Source organism: Hyaena hyaena, unplaced genomic scaffold, assembly GCF_003009895.1.
Source record: "Hyaena hyaena isolate Hyena2069 unplaced genomic scaffold, ASM300989v1 scaffold_104, whole genome shotgun sequence".
Lineage (NCBI taxonomy): Eukaryota > Metazoa > Chordata > Mammalia > Carnivora > Hyaenidae > Hyaena > Hyaena hyaena.
In genome coordinates, this window is record NW_024080736.1 from 3,225,937 (window position 1) to 3,248,904 (window position 22,968).

Below are 22,968 nucleotides of genomic sequence, written 5' to 3' on the forward strand. Positions count from 1 at the left end.
GACAGAAAGACCTTCAGTTTCCCCTAACTCTTGTGATCAACTGTGAGGTCCACAAATTTATTCTAAACTTCCGAGTGGCCAAAGAGGGAAATATGATCAAGGATTAGTATCCACAGATTAAAACAAATTTGTTGCACAGAAGTGACATAATTTTCCCTAATGGTGAGACCTGAGATAATTCTTTATGGGGTCTTCATAAAGGGTACTTTAGGAGTGATTTAATGGCCAATATTCTAAATAACACTCCTAAAATAAAGAGAAAATGGAGTGCCACATAACTCTTAATTTTTCTCAGTGTAAACCATGGCATAATGTCAAAGTACAATTCAGTAAGAGAAATGTCTAAGGATTCAGAGAACTCCACATAAAAATGTGCCTTTCTAACGTTCCTAGTAAGATGACTACATACTAATGAAGGCTTTCTGGAGATGTCTTAGCCCAAAGGAATACTTCTGATCAGCTTGGTACCTTGGTGATCTGCTTGGAAATTATACTGGGGAAAGGCTGTAGGGCTTTGTGGTGACTTATGCTCTGGGTTCCATCTTTTCTTGTCTGTGTACAGACTGTGGTCCTGTAAGCATCCACTTTCTTCTCCTGCATCAATTTCTTCTTCTCTACTGGATCATACAGACAAATGACATCTCAATTCCTCACTTCAGCTACTATCCTCTATCTCTGTTCCCATTTTTAGCAAAACCTCACAGCACAGTCTTCCTCACTTCTTATCTCTCGTTCCTCCTTCCCATTCTGTCCTCCATTTGTTGTGATCAGACTTCAACCACATCACTTCACTCAATGGTTCTTGTCAAAGTTATATGTAATCTTCACCTTGCCAGACCCAATAGCCATGTTTCAGGGCTCATCTTGCTCAGCCTCTCAATAGTGTTTCACAGAGGTGGTCACTTTTGAGTCACTTTCTGCAGCTTGCTTCCATAGCATGTCTCCCTCATTTTCCTCATAGCACATTGGCCACTCCTACCAGCCTTTTCTGGCTCCTCTTTCATTTCTCAGTGCGCTCAGGGATTGGGTCTCCACTCCTTTCTCTTATTTAGCCACCTACCCTCACGCCCTACACTAGCTTCTTTGTTCCCATGGTTCTAAATATCTACTTGTGGGTGAGGCCTAACCTTGTGTTTCCAGCTTAGTCCTCTCCCCTGAGCTCTCATCATATATCTTTGTCTACTCAACATTTACACTTGGATGTTGTATAGACAAACTTAGCGTGACCAAATCAGAACTACTGCATCCCCCCCGCCCCCACCACAATACCTTCCCATGTCAACAGACAACCCTACCACCAAGTCATAGGGGGTCTCTGTGATCTTTCTCTTTTCCTCATACTGGCATTACCCAACTGCATACTGAAAACCAGCAATTCATTTTTGAATCTTCTCTCTTGCTCACCCCCACGTTTAGCTCATCATTAAGTCCTTTTGATTCCCCTTCATAGTCAAAATATGACCACTTCACAGGGTCCCCGCCATTACCACCCTCACCTAAGCCACCATCACCTTTCACCTATACTTCTGCTCCTGTTCTTGATCCCCTACATTTTATTATCTACGTAGCCAGCAACCAAAGAAATCTTTTAAAAAGGTAAATTAGATCTCATCATTTTGCCAGGCTCCTTGGAGAGGGCTTTCCCACTGCCCTAACTAAAAATAACTATCACCCTTATTTATCTTCTTACCCTATTTTATTTGTCTTCATAACACCAACTACCTAAAATTTTAATATGTTTAATTTTTTACTTAGTTTTTGTTTGTATTCCTCACTGGAATATAAGCTAAAAGGGTAGGGACATTGTCTGCATTGTTCACTGTTGTATCTTCAGCTCCTAGAAAATGCCTGACACACTTGAAGTAAGATATATGTGTAAATAGTGAATGATCACATATGAATGGGTTCTTCTTTTGTAAGACCTATGAATTATTTCACTGTCAGAGCTGAATGAAAATAAGAAAATTCCTAAAGTGAATAAAGTATCTGGGAAGTTATTACAGGTCTTGATTTATGAGGACACTGAAATTTTGACTTTGTATATTAATATGCCTAGCACTTTTCCTGGTATTTGGTATAACTGAAAGGTTAAAGTCATCTGCTCATCAGGTCATACTTAATGTCTTGAGATTGGGTAAGTAAAGCTAATTGGTAACTATGTAGGAATATTACTAGTGCCTGGCAGAGGGGAAATGGAAGGAGCCAAGACTTTTCTGTGTAAACTAGTAATTGTTACAAGTGGTTTGTTTCAAAATAGTGGGATAGGTGTATAATATGTGAGATTTTGATGTTCATCAAAAGAGGCAATGGTTATGTTAAAAAAAAGGTTGAGGAACTCTGTTCTAGACTAAGTATGAATACGTAAAGAGTGGGAGATACTAACTCAGCTACAAAGAGAATGGCAGAGAAGGTGGAGTCATTTCTCCTTAGCCTGCATGTCTTTAAGGGCTCAGATCCATATTCCTAGCCTTTCTTCCATGCCACTAAGTGATCAATGAGTGAGGAGGGAAGGTAAAAAATATTTTTTAAAAATCTTATGTTCCAGTTGTAGTAATTTTAATCTAAAGCCTTAAGTCTGCCAATACTTCTTAGAGGAAGGCATACACCTTCATGCTACAGAAAAGCTGTTCAAGTAGAAGCAGAAGGAGGAAGAGAAAATCTGACTTTAGATGGCGGATTGAACTGGGTTTTGCATGGCATCACACTATTAAAAAAAAGTAAAAAGAAAGTCAAACAGTAAGTTAGAGTGAGGGATTCTATTTGCATTGCTGTTTTCAGGACAAAGTAGAAAATAGACTTTCTTTTCATGTTACTTTGAGGGACACTTTATCAAAACTTATCAGGTTCTATTGGTCAGATTCCAATGGGAATAGGAATCTGAGCAAGAGAGAATATACAGAGAATGTTCTCTCTAGATCACTGTATCTCTTACTCTCAAAATAGACTCTTTGGGAATTATTCTCGCTAGAGATCTCAGACATGACAGAGGTTTAGAAAGACTCAGCAGTAAGGGAACAAGGATCTAGAACTTTTTCTGTTTAAGCACTCTCCAAGAGAAGTAATTTATGGCCCCAAAACAAACACATACCTGTAAACTGGTCCTAACTGTTACAATTAGTTTGAGCCAAGAAGGAAATTTTCCAATCATTTTACTCAGAAATGACACAATTGTATCCCCATAATCCGGTTTGTGAAATTCTGCTTCATTTAATCCATCAATTAAGATGACGAAATCTTCATCTGGGATTTTTCTCTCTGAGACAGAAAGAAACAGATTACTTAATAATTACCATGTGGATAACTGAGTTCTTTTTGGGTCTTTGGTCACATTGTCTGTTTGGAAAAAAAAGATTAGAAAAGATGTCTCCTGCATTTACTAAAATGCTTAGGGTACATAATTCTTTTTTTTTATAACGACAAAGAATAATTCATTTAGTGAATTCATTTTGTTTTTACCAGGGGTAAAAGTTTTGTTCCATATGTAATATATGAAGTGTAGGTATCATCATCATCATTTCCTTCCTGTTATCAGTTGTCAAGCAGACTGAACTACATTTGTGAAAATGTGAACATGGAAACTCATTTTTCTCCCATACTTGAAAAAGCTGAAAAGAATTTACTCCCCTTCCGCCATATGATAGCATTAAAGACAACAGAAGCACATGTTCCTTTGGGAATTTCCAAAAGAAAAAGAAAGAAAGAAAAAACGGTTTAATGTGAAGTCCAAAGCAATACATATAACTTCATGTGAATGTGTAGTGGGGAGGGAGGGTGGTAGAGCAGAGAAAAGGAATCCCAGCCAATACACAGATCTTAACTAGGCAGCTTGGATCCCAAGATCTTAGAGAACTAGCAGCTTCCTAGACTCTACCTAAAGCAGATTCAATGAGACCAGACCCTTGTATGATCTTCCTAGGAGGGAGGAGTCATGTGGGAAAGACAAATAGCTGTCACTTTTGTGTTCAGTTCCCTCCCAGGCTCTATACTCTCCTAAACTGACAAAATCAGTTTATCTTTAGGGCTAGACTGTAGAAAAAGGCTTGGTGAATTTTTAGGCATTCACTCTCATTAAATGCTTAGTGATTTTTGAAAAACCCCAAGTTGGGGTGCCTGGGTGGCTCAGTTGGTTAAATGTCCAACTCTTGAATGTTTGTGAGTTTAAGCCCTGCCTTGGGCTCTGTGCTGCTGGTGTGGAGCCTGCCTGGGATTTTCTCTCTCTCCCTCTCTCCCCACCTTGTGCATGATCTCTCTCAAAATTAATAAACTAAAAAAATCCCCAGAAAACCCAGGTTGAATGTACATGTTAGGACAAATGAATTAGGAGTAATAAGCCAAAGTTATTACATTTGACACTTAAACAACATGGCTTTGAACTGTGTGGGTCTACTTACATGTGGATTTTTAAAAACAAATTTAGTATAGTACTGTAAATGTATTTTCTCTTTATGATTTTCTTTAAAAAATGTTTATTTGTTTATTTTGAGAGAGAGCATGAGTGTGGGATGGGCCAAGAGAGAGGGAGACAGAGAATCCCAAGCAGGCTCCATGCTGTCAGCACAGAGCCTAATGTGGGGCTCCATCCTATGAACCATGAGATCATGACCTGAGCCAAAATCAAGAGTTAGATGCTCAAGTGTCTGAGCCACCAGGGTGCTCCCCCTTATGATTTTAATAGCTTTCTTTTTCTGTAGTTTACTTTATTGTAAGACTACATTTATATAGGGGCACCTGGGTGGCTCAGTTGGCTGAGCATCCAGCTTTGACTTGGGTCATGATCTCATGGTTTGTAGGTTTGAGCCCCACATCGAGCTTGCTGCTGTCAGCATAAGCCCACTTCAGATCCTCTATCCCCCTCGTCTCAGCCCCTCTCCCACTTGCTCTCTCTTAATTAAAAAAAAAAAAAAGAATACATTATATAATACATATACCATACAGAATATGTGTTAATTGACTGTTACCGGTAAGGCTTCAGGTCCACAGTAGGCTATTATTAGTTAAGTTTTTGGAGGAATCATAGGTTATACGTAAATTTTTGACTCTGTGGGGGTCAGCGCCTCTAACCACTGGGTTGTTCAAGAATCAACTGTGGTTACAAATCAGAGGACTCTAGATGCTGGCGAGGATGTGGAGAAACGGGCACCCTCCTACACTGTTGGTGGGAATGTAAACTGGTGCAGGCCCTCTGGAAAACAGTGTAGAGGTTCTTCAAAAAATTAACAGTAGAACTCTCCTATGACCCAGCAATAGCACTGCTAGGAATTTACCCAAGGGATACAGGAGTGCTGATGCATAGGGGCACATGTACCCCAGTGTTCATAGCAGCACTCTCAACAATAGCCAAAACATGGAAAGAGCCTAAGTGTCCGCTAAGTGATGAATGGATCAAGAAGATGTAGTTCATCTATACAATGGAATACTACATGGCAATGAGAAAGAATGAAATCTGGCCATGTGTAGCAACATGGATATAAATTGAGGGTATTATGCTGAGTGAAATAAGTCAGGCAGAGGACAGATACCATTGTTTGCACGCATAGGTGGATTAGGAGGAACTTAACAGAGGACCATGGGGAAGAAGAAGGGGAAAAATAGTTGGGGAGAGGGAGGGAGGCAAACCATGAGAGACTCTTGAATGCCGAGAACAAACAGGGTTGATGGGGGTGGGGGGGAGAGGGAGAGGGGGGTGATGGGCATGGAGGAGGGCACTTGTGGGGATGAGCAGTGGGTGTTATATGGAAACCAACTTGACAATAAACTATTAAAAAAAAAAAAAAAGAATCAACTGTGGTTAGTAGGACTTGACAGGCTCTGAAGGCACAGGGAAGAAAGAAGTCACCGGATACTGAAGTGAAAAATCGGTTATACCTGAGGAGGAAAAAGAGGAATTTGGGGACAGAAGGAAAAGTTTATGGACTTATGTACATGATTGGCTCTTTTAAAAGAGTCAAGACCAATCGAAAATACATAATTTAGTTTTCTATGTGAAAATATGCAGAATTTTTCATGACTAATAAAACTTTATATTTTTCCCTCAATGTGCAAGCCTTATATTTATAGAAATTTAATTTCAATATCTTAAGAAATATAAGTCAGCTCTCAAATTATGAAGAGTTTTAACCATTACTTTCATCTGGTGACTTTTTAGGAAATGAACTATGGATTCCTGCTTTATTAACAATGATTATTAATGAAATGGCATCCTAGATAACATAGCACTAAGAAAAAATATTATTCCTGTAGGGAATCCAACGAATTAAGGAAGAGAAAAAAGTTGCTTGGAGCTAATGGACTGGCCCACAAAACTGGGGACTCTTACGTTCTTGATTTTGTGGACCATGGCATCCTTACACAAAATTTTGTCTTTAATGTCTATAGAGGAATTTCCTAATCATATTCCACTTGGCAGCTGTAAGAGATCTGTCCCTTGTTACTGAGCACCATTGTCCTGCCCGACCACGTGACGTGCTGGAGCCAGCCTGGACAGGTCTGGGAGAGTCCACTGCAGTATTTTCAAGAACTGGTTGTTAAGCAGCTGGTAGCCTGCAATTGGCCAAGGTGGGAATATTTATTTATGCAGTGAAAACCAGCAAATATTATAAGCCCTTCTTCCCCAGCTGGCTGTTAAAATTTTACCAGTACATTACTGCCTCCACCACTTCAATTATACCACCTTGAACTTCACCCAGACTCCTTCATAAGAAAGCCATGACTTCCAGTGGAGAAAAAAGCTGATGATAATGCATCTGCTGAGATGCATTTCAAACGCATTCTTAGGCATAAAGATCAAGAATAATCTCTCCGTTATGATCTGGACATGTTAATGAACGAAATAATTCAACTGCTAATAAAATCAAATTTTCACTTGCATAAATTTCCAGATTATGTTATTCATCCCATGAGTAAAGTAGACAATATATCATTTTTTTATAAAAGGAAATATTTGTCCTACTTAACATAATGATATCTTATCATTATCTTTTTTTTCTTTTTTTGAGATTTGCTTCCTTGAAGCAGTTACTTACAAGTTACCTATTAATACAGGGAATATGAGGTATCAAAAACATTTCATCTGTTAAGAAATAAGGGCATCATATTTATCTAAGATTACATTTTTTAGGATTCAGAATAAATGCAAAGGACTTCCAAATGGTGCTAATATTGTAAAACAATAAGAACTCCTAAAAAATGTTCAGTTATAAATTTAAGAGATGAGGCCTTAATGATCTTTAGACTTCACTTCTCAAATGCAACCAGCTTATAAGAATGTTTCTGCCTGCACATTTTCAAATTACTGTAGGTTTTATTTATGTATTTATTTATTAAAGTTTGTTTACTTTGAGAGAGTGCATCCATGAAGGAGGGGCAGGGAAAGAAAGAGAGAGAATCCTAAGCAGGCTCCATGTTGCTAGTGCAGAGCCCAATGCCGGGGCTCAATTCCACAGACTGTGAGATCATGACTGGAGCCAAAATCAAGAGTCGGATGCCCAACCAAATGAGCCATCCAGGTGGCCCTCTGTAGGTTAAATACACAGTCTATATCATCAGTAGCTATAAAGATTTACAGACAAGTGAAAATTAAAAAAAATAATTGGGGACCAACAAAGGATTGCTGCTTCTTATTTATTATTATTAATAATAATTACTACCTTTTTAAAGCTTATTCATTTTGAGAGACGGAGAGCACACAAGCGAAAGTGGGGGAGGGGCACAGAGAGGGACAGAGAGAGAATCCCAAGCAGGCTCTGTACTGTCGTGCAGACCCTGATGCAGTGATGCAGGACTTGAACCCACAAACTGTGAAATCATGACCTGAGCTGGAATCAAGAGTCAGATGTTTAACTGACTGAGCCACCCAGTCAGTTTTTTTTTTTTTCCTCCCAGTCAGTTTTTAAAACTGATTATTATTTTTTTTTAAAGTAAGCTCTATATGCCCAATGTGGGGTTTGAACTCACCACCTCAAAGATCAACAGATGCATGCTCTACTGACAGCCAGCCAGAGGCCCTGCCATGTAAGAACGTTTAAAGTGCAACTACAATTTACTATCACCATTTATTCATTGAATAAAAATATTTTAATATTAAAAAAAAGGAAAAACATAATCTTTATATACACGTATATACACAACTAAATTTATATTTACATTCACACAAATTCTAGGCTGTTTCTATTTTTTTATGTTGTAGTGGACTAACGGAAACTTCAAATCGACTGGTACTTAGGAGCCACTGTTCTAGCTGACAACTCCCTGGAAAAGTTTCTAAGCCCTTTAACCTTTGTTTTTATTCTCTTATAAAATATATATTCACCAGGGATTCTCCACTGCCCTCACTGACATGCACACTTAAATGCAGGAACTGATGTCCTTAGCAGCCCCATTCTAAGACCCTGTGCCAGGGTATCTTAGGGAAACAAGAATTATAGAGACTTCAAGAGAAGAGACGGTAGCTGGTACTACAGTCAGAACTAAATCCTAATGCATGGGATTTTATTACTGGTATATTGTATGGGAATTATCAAAAGTGGAAAAAAGGCTCATATCAGACATTTTCATTTAGAAAAGCTTCACATTCTGGAAAGCAGTGTGGAGGTTCTATTGTCAAAAAATGAACAATACAACCCCCATGACCCAGCAATAGCACTGCTAGGAATTTACCCAAGGGATACAGAGTGCTGATGCATAGGGGCACATGTACCCCAATGTTCACAGCAGCACTCTCAACAATAGCCAAAACATGGAAAGAGCCTAAGTGTCCATTAACTGATGAATGGATCAAGAAATGTAGTTCATCTATACAATGGAATACTACATGGCAATGAGAAAAGAATGAAATCTGGCCATGTGTAGCAACATGGATATAACTTGAGAGTGTTATGCTGAGCGAATAGGTCAGGCAGAGGACAGATACCATATGTTTGCACATATAGGTGGGTTAGGAGGAACTTAATGGAGGACTGTGGGGGAGAAGAAGGGGAAAAATAGTTGGGGAGACTGAATGCTGAGAACAAACTGAGGGCTGATGGAGGTGGGGGAGAGGGAAAGGGGGGTAATAGGCATGGACATGGAGGGCACTTGTGGGGATGAGCACTGGGTGTTATATGGAAACCAACTTGACAATAAACTAAGAAAAAAAAAGAAAAGTGTCACACTACATATAAATTACCTTCTTTTCAGTTATGATAAATTAGTATCTCCTTTCATTGCATATTGGTGGCTGAAGCAAGAGCTCACCAGGAGACTTCAAAACTTTCCCATTTGTTTTGTATGTATGTACATATGTATGTATATGTTTTAGTTACCACATTTGTAGAACTTTAAAGTGCTGTAAAAATACTCTTATTATTTCAAAAATTTTTATTTATTTTTGAGAGAGAGAGAGAGAGAAATAGAGAGACAGAGAGAGAGACAGAAGGGAGAGGGAGAGAGAGAGAACACGAGTGAGAGAGGGGCAGAGAGAGAGAGAAAGGGAGACACAGGATCTGAAGCAGGCTCCAGGATCTGAGTTGTCAGCACAGAGCCCGATGCGGGGCTCAAACCCACGAGCCGTGAGATCATGACTTGAGCTGAAGTTGGACGATTAACCAACTGAGCCAACCAGGCGCCCCGTGACTCTTATTATTTTTTTTTTAAAGAAAAATGTACAATTTGAAATCTGCCTTCTGAATCTAAACTGAAAGTGTTTTCCACTGAACTTTCCTGGATGGAAAACTTCAGCTACCTTTAAAAAATTCTCATAGGAGTGCCTGAGTGGTGCAGTTGGTTAAGCATCTGACTCTTGATCTTGGCTCAGGTCATGATCTTGCAGTTTGTGAGTTCACGCCCTGCAATGGGCTCTGTGTTGATGGTGTGAGGCCTGCTTGGGATTCAGTGTCTCTCTGCCTCTCCCCCGCTTGTGCTCGCTCTCTCTTCCTCAAAATAAATTATTAAAAAAAATTTTTTTTAAAAGTCACTGTGATAAAATTCACATACAGTTAATTGCAAAGGTCTTAATTGTACACTTTGATCAGTTTGACAAATATATATATTCATGTAACTAACATCTCAATCGAAATATAGAATACTTCCCTCACTCCAGAAAGTTCCCTCAGGTTCCCTCACAGTCAATCCTCAATAGGCAATCACTCTATCACTATACACTTGCTTCTTTTGCTTACCATGTTTTTGAGATTCATCTACATTGCTGAGTGTATTATTAGTCTGCTCCTTTTTAACATTATGAAATATTCGATGGAATGAATATACTACAATTTGTTTATCCATTCTTGATGGACATTTGGGTTGTATCCCGGTTTTAACGACTATGAATAAAGCTGCTATGAACATCCTTGTACAAGTCTTTTTGTAGACCTATGTTTTCATTTCTTATGGGTAAATATATAGGAACAGAATTTCTTGGTCATAAAGTAGATTTATATTTAACTTTATAAGGAACTGCCAAATAGTTTTCCAAAGTAGTTGTATCATTTTATACTCCCACCAGTAATGTGTGAGAGTTCCACTTGCTTACCATGGTCACTAACATTTGATATTCAACTTAAAATTTAACTATTCTAGTGGGAGTAAAGTGGTGTCTCATTGTGATTTTAATTAGCATTTTCCTGATGACTAATGATATTAAACACCTTTTCATGTGCTTGTAGGCACATCTGTGTATCTTCTTTTGTGAAGTGTCTAAATTTTCTGTTCGTTAGGATTATGTTCAATCTACAGACCAGTATGGGGAAAAAAAGCAATCAGCAAACATGGTATACTTCTTCCATTTACTAAGTTCTTTAATTTCCCTCTGCAATCTTATGTAGCTTTCACTGTGGGGGTCTTAACACATCTTCTGTTACATTTATTCTTAAGTATTTTGATGCTGTAGAAAAAGCTATTTGTTCCACTTATATCTACTGCTGTATGTTGAATGTTGAATGGTGAATGTTAAATGTAAGTAGTGTGAATGAGGGAACATTCTTGTCTTGCTCCGGATATTAGAGGGGAAAGTATTTAACATTTCATTGTTAGCTGTATGTTTTTGGAGTTTTCTTTATTAGACTCAGTTTTCTTTTATTCCTAGTTGGCAGAAAGTTTTTATCACTAATTGTTAATATTTGGTCAAATGCTTTACTGAATTTATTGAGGTTATATATGTACACATGTATTTTACATACATAAAGACATAGATTTTCTCACTTACGCTGTTAATCTGATGAATTACACTAATTAACTTTCAAATGTGAAACTAACATTGCATGTCTGATCAAGTAGGATTAACTGATTTGCTATTACTTTTTTCAGGATGTTGCTATTATGATCATGAGGAATACTGGTCTATAATTTTCTTTTCTTGCAAGATCTGTATCATATTTTGGTTTCAGTGTTACACTTGTCTAACAAAATGAGAAATGTTCCCTTCTCTATTTTTCTGAAAACATTTGTGTATGATTGATATTACTTCTTCTTTAAATGTTGAAAACAATTATGAGCTTAGAGTATTTTTGTTGAAGATTTTTTTCCTTTTAAATCGAAATTAAATTGAATAGATAAAGGCTATTCAGATTTTGTTTCTTCTTGAGTCACTTTTGGTAAGCTGTATTTTTTAGATAATCTGTCCAGTTTATGTTGTTGAATTTATGTTATAAATGTATTCATACTAATTGCTTATTTTTCTTTTAATGTCTTATAGGAACTGTAGTGCTACCACCTTTTATTCCTGATACTGAGTTTTTCTTTCCTCATTTTCGTGATCAATCTTGCTAGTGGTTTACTCATTTTAAGTATTAATTTTTTTCTTTTTATTGATGTTTGCTCTTGTTTTTACTATTTTCTTCTGCTTACTCTGGGTTTATTTTCCTCATTTTTTTTCTAGTTTAGTAAGTCAGAAACTTAGATGTTGATTTTACATTGCTCATTTTGAAATATTTTATAATTTCCTTTGTGATTTCTTCATCTCAAGGGTCATTTAGAAGTATGTTGTTAAATTTCTAAATATTTGGGGATTTTATTTGTATTGATTTCTCATTTAGTTCCATTATCTCAGATGACATTTTCTGTAAGATTTTAATTTTCTGAAATCTTCAGACTTGGTTTTATGGCCCAGAATATGGTCCTTGTGCACTTGAGAAGAATGTTTATTCCATAGTTATTGGGTAGAATTCTATAAATTGCGAGTGGATCGGGTTGGTTGATAGTTTTGTTTAAATCTTCTATACATTTACTTTCTATTTGCTTATTCTAAAACTTACTGAGATGTGTTAAAATCTCCAGCTATGAGTATTTGCCTGTTTATCTCTTTGGTTCTATCAGTTTTTGATTCATGTTAAAAACTTAAAATTTTTATTTTGAAATAATTTTTTCATGAAGATATTTATTATTGAAGTACAGTGATATGCAATGTTATATTCATTTCAGGTGCACAACATGGCAATCTGACAATGATTCATGTAATTTGAGCCTTTGTTACTTGGTATATACACACTTAAGATTATTTTATCTTCTCAGGAATTGGTCCTTTTATGTTTATCAAATGCCCCTCTGGTAACACTACTTGTCTTGAAGTCTACTCAGCCTCACATTAATATACCCACTCCAGCTTTCTTATGGTCCATGGTTACAAGGTATATATTTTTCTATCCGTTTAATCTACATCTTTGTATTTAGATAACTTCTCTTATAGATAACATATTGTTGGGTCTTGCTTTTTATTTGATCTGATAGTTTCTGCCTTTTAATGTAAATGCTCAGTCCAAGATATCATATGTTTTCACTCATATGTGGATCTTGAGAAATTTAACAGAAGACCATGGGGGAAGGGAAGAGGAAAAAACAGTTACAGAGAGGGAGGGAGGCAAACCATAAGAGACTCTTAAATACAGAGAACAAACAGTGTGGATGGGGGCGTGGGGGAGAGGGAAAAATGGGTGATGGGTATTGAGGAGGGCACCTGTTGGGATGAGCACTGGGTATTGTATGTAAATGATGAACCATGGAAATCTACCCCAAAAACCAAGAGCACACTTTACACATTGTATGTTAGCCAATTTGACAATAAATTATATTAAAAAATGCTCAGTCCATTTAAACTTAATGTAATTATTGATATGACTGATTTTAAGTCTATCATCTTACTTTTTAAAAAATTAACTTGATTTTGTTTTTTTGCTCTCAGGTCTACAACATAATGATTTGATCTCTGTATACACTGTAAAATAATAACCAAAAGTCTAGTGAACATCTATCACCTTACACAATTACAAACTTTTTTGTGATGAGAACTTTTAAGATTTACTCTCTTAGCAAGTTTCAAATATGCAATAAAGTATTATTACTATAGTCACCATGCTGTAAATTACATCTCCATGACTTATTTATTTATTTTATAACTGGAAGCTTCTATATTTTGACCCCCTTCTTCCATTTCTCAGACCCTGTCCCCCGCCTCTAGCAACCACCAATCTGTTCTCTGTATCCATGAGATGCATTTTGTTTTTGTTTGTTTTAGTTCCACCTATAAGTGAGACCACACAGTATTTATCTTTCTCTGCTTGACTTAATGCTTCTTTTTTGAAAAGCCTAACATAACACTCATTTTATTTTCTTATATTTTTCTTTTCAAAAATTTTAATTAAAAAAATTTTAACTTAAGTACAGTTGACACACAATGCTACCTTAGTTTCACGTATGTAACACAGTTTGGTTTCTCTATAACTTATGCTATACTCACCGCCAGTGTAGTGACCATCTGTCACTGCACAACACTTTTAGGCTGTCACTGACTATCTTCTCTATGCTATGTCTTTTATTCCCACTTATTCCATCTTCCAAAAAAATTTTTTATCCTCTTCCTTCCTGCCTTTTCAGTTAATAAAATTATATTTAGTATTTCATATATTTTACAAATTGTGTTTTCAGCTGTTGATCATGATGGGATTTTGTTTTAAAAGAACATGGGAATTAGATGGAATAATTACATTCACTTAGAACAATATTTATCAAAAAGGGTATCTAAAGCTGTTTCTGGAGACCTACGTGAGCAGCAAATATATCTAGAAGCAAAATTAAAACACATGAGTCATGGTTGAGAATCTAGAGCTGAGTCTGCAAGCCTTTGGATATTTTCCTTGCATAAGCCTCGGATGTAGGTCCTCATTATCACTGTCCTTCCATCAAGGCACTCAGTATTGTGGGCAATATCTATGTTCACTCATTTGTTCAAACTTGATTTCCTGAAATGCCTACTATGCTCAAGGGGAGGGAATCACTACGAAAGATAAAAGATGAATGAGCAAAGGTTCCTAACTTGAGTAGCATACAATTTAGTTAAAGAATAGGACAAGTACACAAATAACTAATTCATATAAAGCACAAAGTATAGTATTGGACATACAGTTCAGTAAATGTTAGTCATAAAATGTTAAATTCTTATTATGCATATGTAAGCAAAAGGCATAACAAGGAAACAATGAGCAAATGTATGAAGGCAGGAAAATGTCGGTGAGTGCTTAAGAACTGGTGAATATTTTACACTTAAACACAGAATTCATACAGATAAAAGTACATGGTAAGGCCGGAAAGTGGGCTGGATTCTTTTGAGTACATGAAATGCTAGGCTAAGAAGCTGGAAATTAATTCATTAGGCAACAGGGAGTCACTGGAGGTTTCTTAATAGGACAATTGAGTGATGAAAGTGATACTTGATGAAGATTTATTTGGAAGCAGTATATAAAGTCTAGAAGACCACAGAGGATGGGGCTGAGCTTCCCCACCACATATGTCACAAATGGGTTAGACGTGTGCTTAAAAATGAATCCCTGTAGCCCTCAAGGTACTGGGGGCTTGGCATAGCTGTAACTTCAAGGCCAGTCATGTCTAGCCATAAAAAGATGTGAATTTTTTATCCCAATATGCTATACAAACTTTTATAATTTTCTGTGCTATGATGTGAAGGAAACACTAAACCGAAAAACTAGAGAAGACCAGGAAGGGTAGTACTATTGATATGATGCCATGAGCAAAGGCCACTGAATGAACGGCCTTTGGGTTGACAATGGTGGGAATGAATTTGAGATTGACGGGTGTAAGAAACATCAGGAAGGCAGAATCAGCAGGATGTAGACTTACTATATAGAAAATATGCTTTAAAATATCTGTGGGGAAATTCCAAGGTTTAAAAAAGTCTGGGATATAGAGAAGCTAATAGGTAGGAGAGGTATAGATAGGTCATTAGAATTGAGAAGTCTGAAACCCTGATATCCAAATAACTAGAATGGAGGTTGAAATAACTGAAGATAGTGAGCAGGAGAATGGAAACTATGATCACTTTTTCTTATTGAGTACCTCCGAAACCCTCAGGGAAGATGCACAAGTCTCTCAGGGAAAAATGGGATTGTCAGGAGTCTCATGTTCACTCAGGTCCTTTTCTCTGGTTCCCAGCACTGATAAAATATTGTTACAGGGATGGGGCAGACAAGGGTGAAGGAGGAGATGCCGGCACGGCCGACGCCAGCGCGGCATTGGGAAAAGGGAGGAAAGGCATGAGAGGGAGATGGATTCCATTTCGTATTTTCCCCCACTTCTTAAAAATATCTTAAATGCCTTCTAAATAGCTTTTAGTGGAAAGCTGATTTGTAGTACATACACAGAGTTGTGCAACAATGGATGCCATTTCATTTTACCTGAACTGTAGAGTAATTAAAAAAAAAAACACACAGACCAAAACAAACTCCATAAAGATGAGGAGGTTTCTAACCACACAAACTCCACAGTGCTGAGCTGGAGTATTGGCTGTACCGATTTTTTGAACTCTACAGAAAGGACTACAAGTTCTACTATCTTTAGTGCAAGAAAAATATATTCTATTAATGAGAATTTTTATAGAGAAAGGAGGGAGTAGCAGTTCCTATAGGAATTTTTATTTTTTCAAGTAAAATCTTTTATCTGTTAACTGTATCCTGTGGGACATCAGCTATGGAACATTTGGTTTTGGCGATGTGATAAAAATAGTCATTTCTACGGGATGCTCTAGGTGAACTTGGGCTCCAAAGCTTCCACCTTTCACCTTCTTTGCACCTCATCTGTACCTTTGTGGAGATTCTCCAGGGGCTCCAGGACCCCCCTCCGGAAGGAGGCCATGGGGTCTTGAACACACGACCGAAGGCTCAGCATGCTCTGTAAATGTGGCTCCCGAAGAAGCTGCTCCCGATAGGCTGCCAGCTGAGGTGAGCGGCAGAGCAGGGCGGCAACATTGTGGACAAACTCTGGTACCAGGCAGGTGTAGGCGTTATCTGCTTGGCAATAGTGATAGGCAACCACCTACAGCAGAAGGATGAGAATACAAATAGGTTTATCAGGAGCAACAGCCATGGTTAAAGTAGGACCATTCTCTAACACTGTCTTCTGTCTCTCCGTTCCTCAACTTTCTCAAGTGAAAACAGAAGCTGCTATCTCAGCAAATGCCTGATGTATCTAAGATGAGAAATTTGATACAATATTTCTATTGTATACATGTATCATAATTCACAATTAAAATTTATAAATGCAAACTGGGTTTTGGATTAGATGATTCCTTTACAGGATGTGGGTTTTGGATTATAAGAAATAGGAAACAAGAGTGAGAATAAGGATTTACATTAATCTCTCTAATATGTACTCAGCATGGAACAGTAAAGGAAAAAGTCCAATCTTATAACAAAGCATTAAGAATAAAATAATCACAGGGGCACCTGGGTGGCTTAGTCGGTTAAGCGTCCGACTTTCGCTTAGGTCATGATCTCGCGGTTCGTGGGTTCGAGCCCCGCGTCGGGCTCTGTGCTGACTGCCAGCTCAGAGCCTGGAGCCTGTTTCAGAGTCTGTGACTCCCTCTCTCTCTGACCCTCCCCTGATCACGCTGTCTCTCTCTCTCCCTCTCTCTCTCTCAGAAATAAATAAAACATTAAAAAAAAAAAGAATAAAATAATCACAGAATAACCATGTTAATCTCAATAAGCACATGCTTATTAAGTCCTTACTTTTAAAAATTAATGTGCTATAAATAGCTTTACAAAAAATAATTTCAGATTTAAGAACTAACATTATATATTTTCTAGCATCCAGAGACAATCAGAATTAGATGATGGGAAAAAAGAAAGAAGTGAGAGTTTTCTTAGCTGCAGATCTTAAATTCAAAGAACTTTAGAAAGTGTGTGAGTTTTAATATCATCCAGGGTCTAGGCTGTCTGGCTGGAACTTGGTTTTAACCTCTGGGTTTTTTTGTTTGTTTGTTAAAATTTGCACAGAGCTCACTCCAAACCTCATAGTTGTTTTCTTTGCCTCAAGGGCAAGTGCAGAGAGTCTTTTTTTTAAAACTATTTTTCTAATGTTTATTTTTGAGAGAGAGAAAAAGAGAATGAGAGAGAGAGACTGAAACAGAGAGAGCGAGAGAGCCCAAGTGGGTAAGGGGCAGAGAAAGAGGAAGACAGAGAATCAGAAGCAGGCTCCAGGTTCTGAGCTGTCAGCACTGTTCCTGATGTGGGGCTCAATCACGAACTGCGAGATCATGACCTGAGCCGAAGTAGGACGCTCAACCGACTGAGCCACTCAGTAGCCCCGAGGGTGGTTTTAATCCTCAGCACTCTATTGACTCAGTACTACTCACGAAAGTGATGGGACTGAGGCGGTGACATGAAATTGGCAGGGGAGATTCAGCCTGAATGTATGGAAAGCATTTGGCATGGTGCTCAGCACAAAGGAGGTGCATGGTAATATTAGCTGATGCTGCCATCATCATCATCATCATCAACATAATCATCATCATCAAGATTATGTATATTCTCTTTTTTTTTTAGCTTCTGGCTTTGCATCCTTAGGCAGCTGAAAATTGCCCTAGGAGATACAGGTATTCCACTGGGACTTCAGCTATTCTACCATTTCTCAGAGAACAATCATTCACTAAAGTGTTCTATTCTGAGAAGACTCTTCGTCTATAAGTATGGTCATCCTTAACAAATACTAGAAATGTCACTTTTTAAAAAACACCTGAAATCCTTCTCATTAAGCACACACACAAAACCTTAATAAGAGGAAATGTTACTACACACATAGAGCTGAGGAAAGGAATTATAGGAATTGCTTATGAGTGAAGCAATGATATCTACACACAATATGGAACTGGAAACAAGAAGCTATATTCTAAAAATCTCCACTCTTTTCTTCAGATATATTGGTCACTGCTTTACTGTCTATCTTAAGCACAATATAAGGAACCAAAGAGAAAACCTGGCAGCAATTGATCTGTTCTCTCAACCAATAGTGAATGTCAGTGGTTATGTCCACATGGATACAAATATCCACTTCATAAGAAGCAAACAGCAAACCTCTGAATCAATATGAACTTTCATTTCATCATATTTTACCTCAATTGATTCCACATGTGGAGGCCAAGCACATCTGAGCTAATCAGCTGTAACTTACCCTTTACCTAAAGTCATAGGATAGAAGTTGGAAGATAAAAATTCTAAAATTTAGGAAGAGGTTTCTCTTACGGATTTTATTAAAAATCATCTGTGCTCTTGACTGAGGTTTTATCTAACCAAGATCATTGCTAAAGTTACCCCTTCTGGGGCTACTTTTCTCTTAATTTAAAATATTTCTTTGGCATTCCAAATATAAAGTATCAATTGCTTTGCAGAATTCAGGCAGAAAAGACCATTCAACATCAGGAAATTTGTGCCGTGGCTCAAAATAGGTTATTTACTAGACATTTCAAAGTAGTTACGCAGCACACATACAGAGAACATATATACACAGTAACTGACAAACATGTACATTTGCCGAAGTTATTTGGTACTTCCTCCAAATTGTCTACTCACATCGTCTACAACTTTTCTTACATATACAATAGGAAACAATCCTGGTAATGCAGTTTTTTTCTTTAGTCTCTCATTGCGCCAGTGTTCAGTGGTATTAGATCCCTCCCTACAGCTTTGAGAAAGTTATCACAACCACCTATGATGAATTACTAATATTCCAACTTCTTGGAAATGATTCAGAATTAGTCCATCCCAAGAAGTCAGCAGGTGAAACCTTTCTCCTTAGTGAGCTTTTGTCTCTCATGGTGATTTGTTGAAATTTCATTTTCAGTTATGTCTATCATATTATTAATTTTTCTCCATCTCAAGTTTTTCTTATGCTAAATTCCTATATTTTTGTTAAAATAACTCTACTCAAAATATGCCCAATATGACCAGAGTTATATTCATTCTTTGGGGAAGGCAGCGAGTAAATTTTAGATTACTCCTATGAGGGAAGAAAGAAAAGGGCAGGTTTGCAGGTATATAGACAAAAGAAAAGACTGGAGGTCAGGATAGCCTTGGGTATAAAGAGCTCTGATTTGGGGCACCTGGCTGGCTCAGTTGATGCAGCATGCAACTCTTGTTCTCAGGGTTGTGGATTCAAACCCCACACTTAGTACGAGATTACTTAAACAATAAAATCTCAAAAAAACCCCAAACCTTTGACTTAATGCTGTATACAAGAAATCATAAAATGAAGTATAATTCTCATCAAAGGCCCTAATCAAATGACTGAGTGGCAGTATATCTTTCAGGTTTGTGTTACAAAGTCCTAGGCCTTCACTCTCCAAAGACCATTTTCTACTTTGAAGAAATGAATAATCTGTGACAGGACTAAGCTAATCTCATATAAAGAAAAGACAGCTCTGACTATGTGGAATTCACTTGGAACATACACACTTGATTTAAGTAATGACTGGCATGTGTATCATTTAAATTCTTATGTTGCAAGTGCTCTTCCTCAGGTCTGCTCTCATACTCTTACTCCATGTCTCCTTTTCATCCCTTCTTGAACTCCCTCATCCTCACCTGATTTCTTGCTCAGCACATCTCTTCCAACACTTTAGTGTGGATTCCAAGATTTCCAGGGAGCCAGAGGTTCAGTATGAATAATGACCTTCTTTTCCCTTTCCCTGTCCCCCAACTCTAATCCTAACTCTGGGGCTGGAAGCTAAGAATAGCTCTCAGACTTGGGTTCTGCCTCAGTAATTTTCCAGCTCAAAGCTCTACTTTTTTTTTTTTTTGGCAGTAGGACTTTTATTTACTTTATAACTTTTTATTTTGAACTAATTTTAGACTTTCAGAAATGTTGCAAAAGGAGTACACAGAATTTCCGTATATCCCTCACCCAGCTTCTCTTTTTATTGATATCTTACGTAACCATAGAATAATTATCAAAACTAGGAAATAACACTGACATAATATTATTAAGTAAAGGCATTATTGAGATTTTATGAGTTTTCCACTAATGTCCTTCTTCCGTTCCAAGATCCTATCCAGGACCCTATATTGCATTTAGTTGTTATTTCTCCTTAGACTCCTGTAGTCTGTAAGAGCGTGGTCTTTGTCTTTCATGACCTTGACACTTTTGAATAGTACTGACCAGTTATTCTGGCGAATGTCAATCTGAGTTTGTCTGATGTTTCCCTCATTATCCAACTGAGATTTCTAGGCAAGAATACCACAAAAATAATGTTGTGGTCTTCTCATGGATCATATCATGGGGTCCATGATGTTGACATGTCTTGTTACTGGCTATGCTGACATTCATCACCTTGGTTAAGGTAAAGGTTTCTGCCAGATTTCTCTACTATAAACTTATTCTCTTTCTCTTTATAGTTAATAACTATCTTGGGGGAGACACTTTGAAACAATGCAAATCCTGTTTCTCCTCACACTTTTGCCCAATGACTTTAGTATCCATCAGTGGATCTTGTATGCAGCAATTATCACCTGGTGTTTGCCTAACAGTGATTTTCTATTTCCTTCTTTCCTTCTACATTTACTATTGGAATTCTACTGGGAGAAAGAGCTGTCCCTTCTCTCTCATCTATTTACTTGAGTGATTAAATATATATGGACTTTTTTTATTCCATTGGCTATATCCAATACTGTATTTTGCTGCTCACTTTGGTCTGGCTTTGGACATTAGGATCTCCTTCGGGCTGGTGTCTGTGCTCTTTTAGGAAGCCTCTCATCTTGTTAAAAGCACTTTCTTGCTTTCTGGTACCAGAAGATGCTCTAGGTTCATCTTGTATTTACCCTGCCCCAGGCCTGGCATCATCTAACCTCTTCAGAGCTTTGGTTTCTATTACTAGAGAATGATGTTAGAAAACAAGGTCTGAGGGGTGCCTGGGTGGCTCAGTCGGTTAAGTAGCTGACTTCGGCTCAGGTTATGATCTCGCAGTCTGTGGGTTCGAGCCCCACACCGGGCACTGTGCTGACAGCCAGCTCAGAGCCTGGAGCCTGCTTCAGATTCTGTGTCTCCCTCTCTCTCTGACCCTCCCCTGCTCATACTCTGTCTCTCTCTGTCTCAAAAATAAATAAATGTTAAAAAAATTAAAAAGAAAAAAAAGAAAACAAGATCTGAATTAGTGGGTGTGCATATTGCTACTGAAGTGTCAATGATTTTGGGCCCTCAGTGGAGAGAGCTAGGGAATGCACATACATATACTAATTCACACATGAACTTCTATCTATATTACTGTATCTCTCTCTATGTATCTATAGAAATATCTATAGATATACATATTAAAAATTGTGAGTATATACTGGTACCTCAGATTTCAATTCAGTATCACCTGGCTCACTTCAGATTTCCTTTTCCTCATCTGGTTACTTCGTTTCCCAACAATGAGAATCTTGATCTTGCTATTTACAATACGTTTATTTATTCAATCATTTCTAATAAATACATGAAAGATTTTTCAGAACTGCAAACCATATCCCTGTGAGAAGACTTTTATTAATTAGAATATAGCATTTATGCACAGTTCTTTTTTGTCTTTAGCCTTATGGCATTCAGTCAAGATGTTACCTTCCAAACTTCTTTAAGTTCTTTTCTCCTCTGCCTTCTTCAGTGTGGTCATGTTATTATGTGAGATAGAGCTGGGTGTATTTGTATCTGCATTCTACTTTGGGCTGCCCACCCCCCACATACTGGTTGGTTTTACTTATTTGTTGGGCATGTGGAACATTCCCATGTTTCTAAGAGTCACAGCTATACACAAAGATATATTCAGAGAAGCGTCACTCACTCTTCATCCCCGTACTCCACTCTCATTACCCATCTCTTTCTACTCTCCTTTCCCACCCATCTGCTTTAGGTAACCAGTATCTTTTCTTTCTGGTTTATCCTTCCTCATTTCTTTTGCACAAATAAGCAGGTACACATGTATTTTTAAAATATTCTTTTCTTTCTTATATGAAAGTTAGCATCCCATAAATGCTCCTTTGTACTTCCTCCCCACCTAACAGTACATCCTGAAAATACCAATGGTAATTACTGATTCACAGGAATTGGCACTAAGAACTCTATCAAATCAAGAGGTTTTTCAAGGACACTTTTAATTTACATACATTAGCTTACATCACCAAAATACTAATTGATTTCAAAATCTTATTGAAAAAGTTTCTGTTTACTGGCTTGTGAGAGGCAAGACTGCTGGCTTCTGCTCTATGCTTCTGAGAACAAACCTGTACACTTGAAATATAACACATGGCACAACTACCGGGATATATTTGATTTTAATCTAAGGTGCGATTTCTTGTACAACGTTTACTATAAGCTTAAAAATATCCCATCTCTAGGTGCAAACAGGTGCATTTATATTTTGCTTAAGGAAGAAATAACCATGAAATTTAAAATATGTTCCCTAAGTGTAAATAATCACTACTTTCCTACTTACAATATTTAACATTTTCCAAATCTTGAACATAACCATTAATTTTAAAGAGTCCTTTCTTATACAATGTTTAATATAAATTTAAAAATATCCCATTGCTAGGCACAAAATGATGTATTTATACCCTGTTTTGCTTAAGACAGACACAAGTATGGAGTTTAAAATGAGATCACTTAGTAAGCGTATTCACTAATTTCCTGGTAACAATATGTAACATTTTCCAAATATTGAACATAAACATCTTGAGACTCTTT

General features: G+C 37.4%; 1 protein-coding gene across 5 annotated transcripts in view; it reads right to left on the reverse strand.

Moving 5' to 3' along the window:
• Window positions 1–22,968, reverse strand: part of TANC2 (tetratricopeptide repeat, ankyrin repeat and coiled-coil containing 2) — a 374,283-nt gene that overhangs the window by 60,474 nt on the left and 290,841 nt on the right. For all 5 annotated transcript variants that reach the window (XM_039235906.1, XM_039235904.1, XM_039235903.1 and 2 more), the window contains exons 11-12: window positions 16,062–16,293; window positions 3,089–3,255 (exon numbers count right to left, since the gene is read on the reverse strand). In XM_039235906.1, coding sequence (XP_039091837.1) covers window positions 3,089–3,255; window positions 16,062–16,293 — 399 coding nt within the window. The remainder of the gene's footprint in view (window positions 1–3,088; window positions 3,256–16,061; window positions 16,294–22,968) is intronic.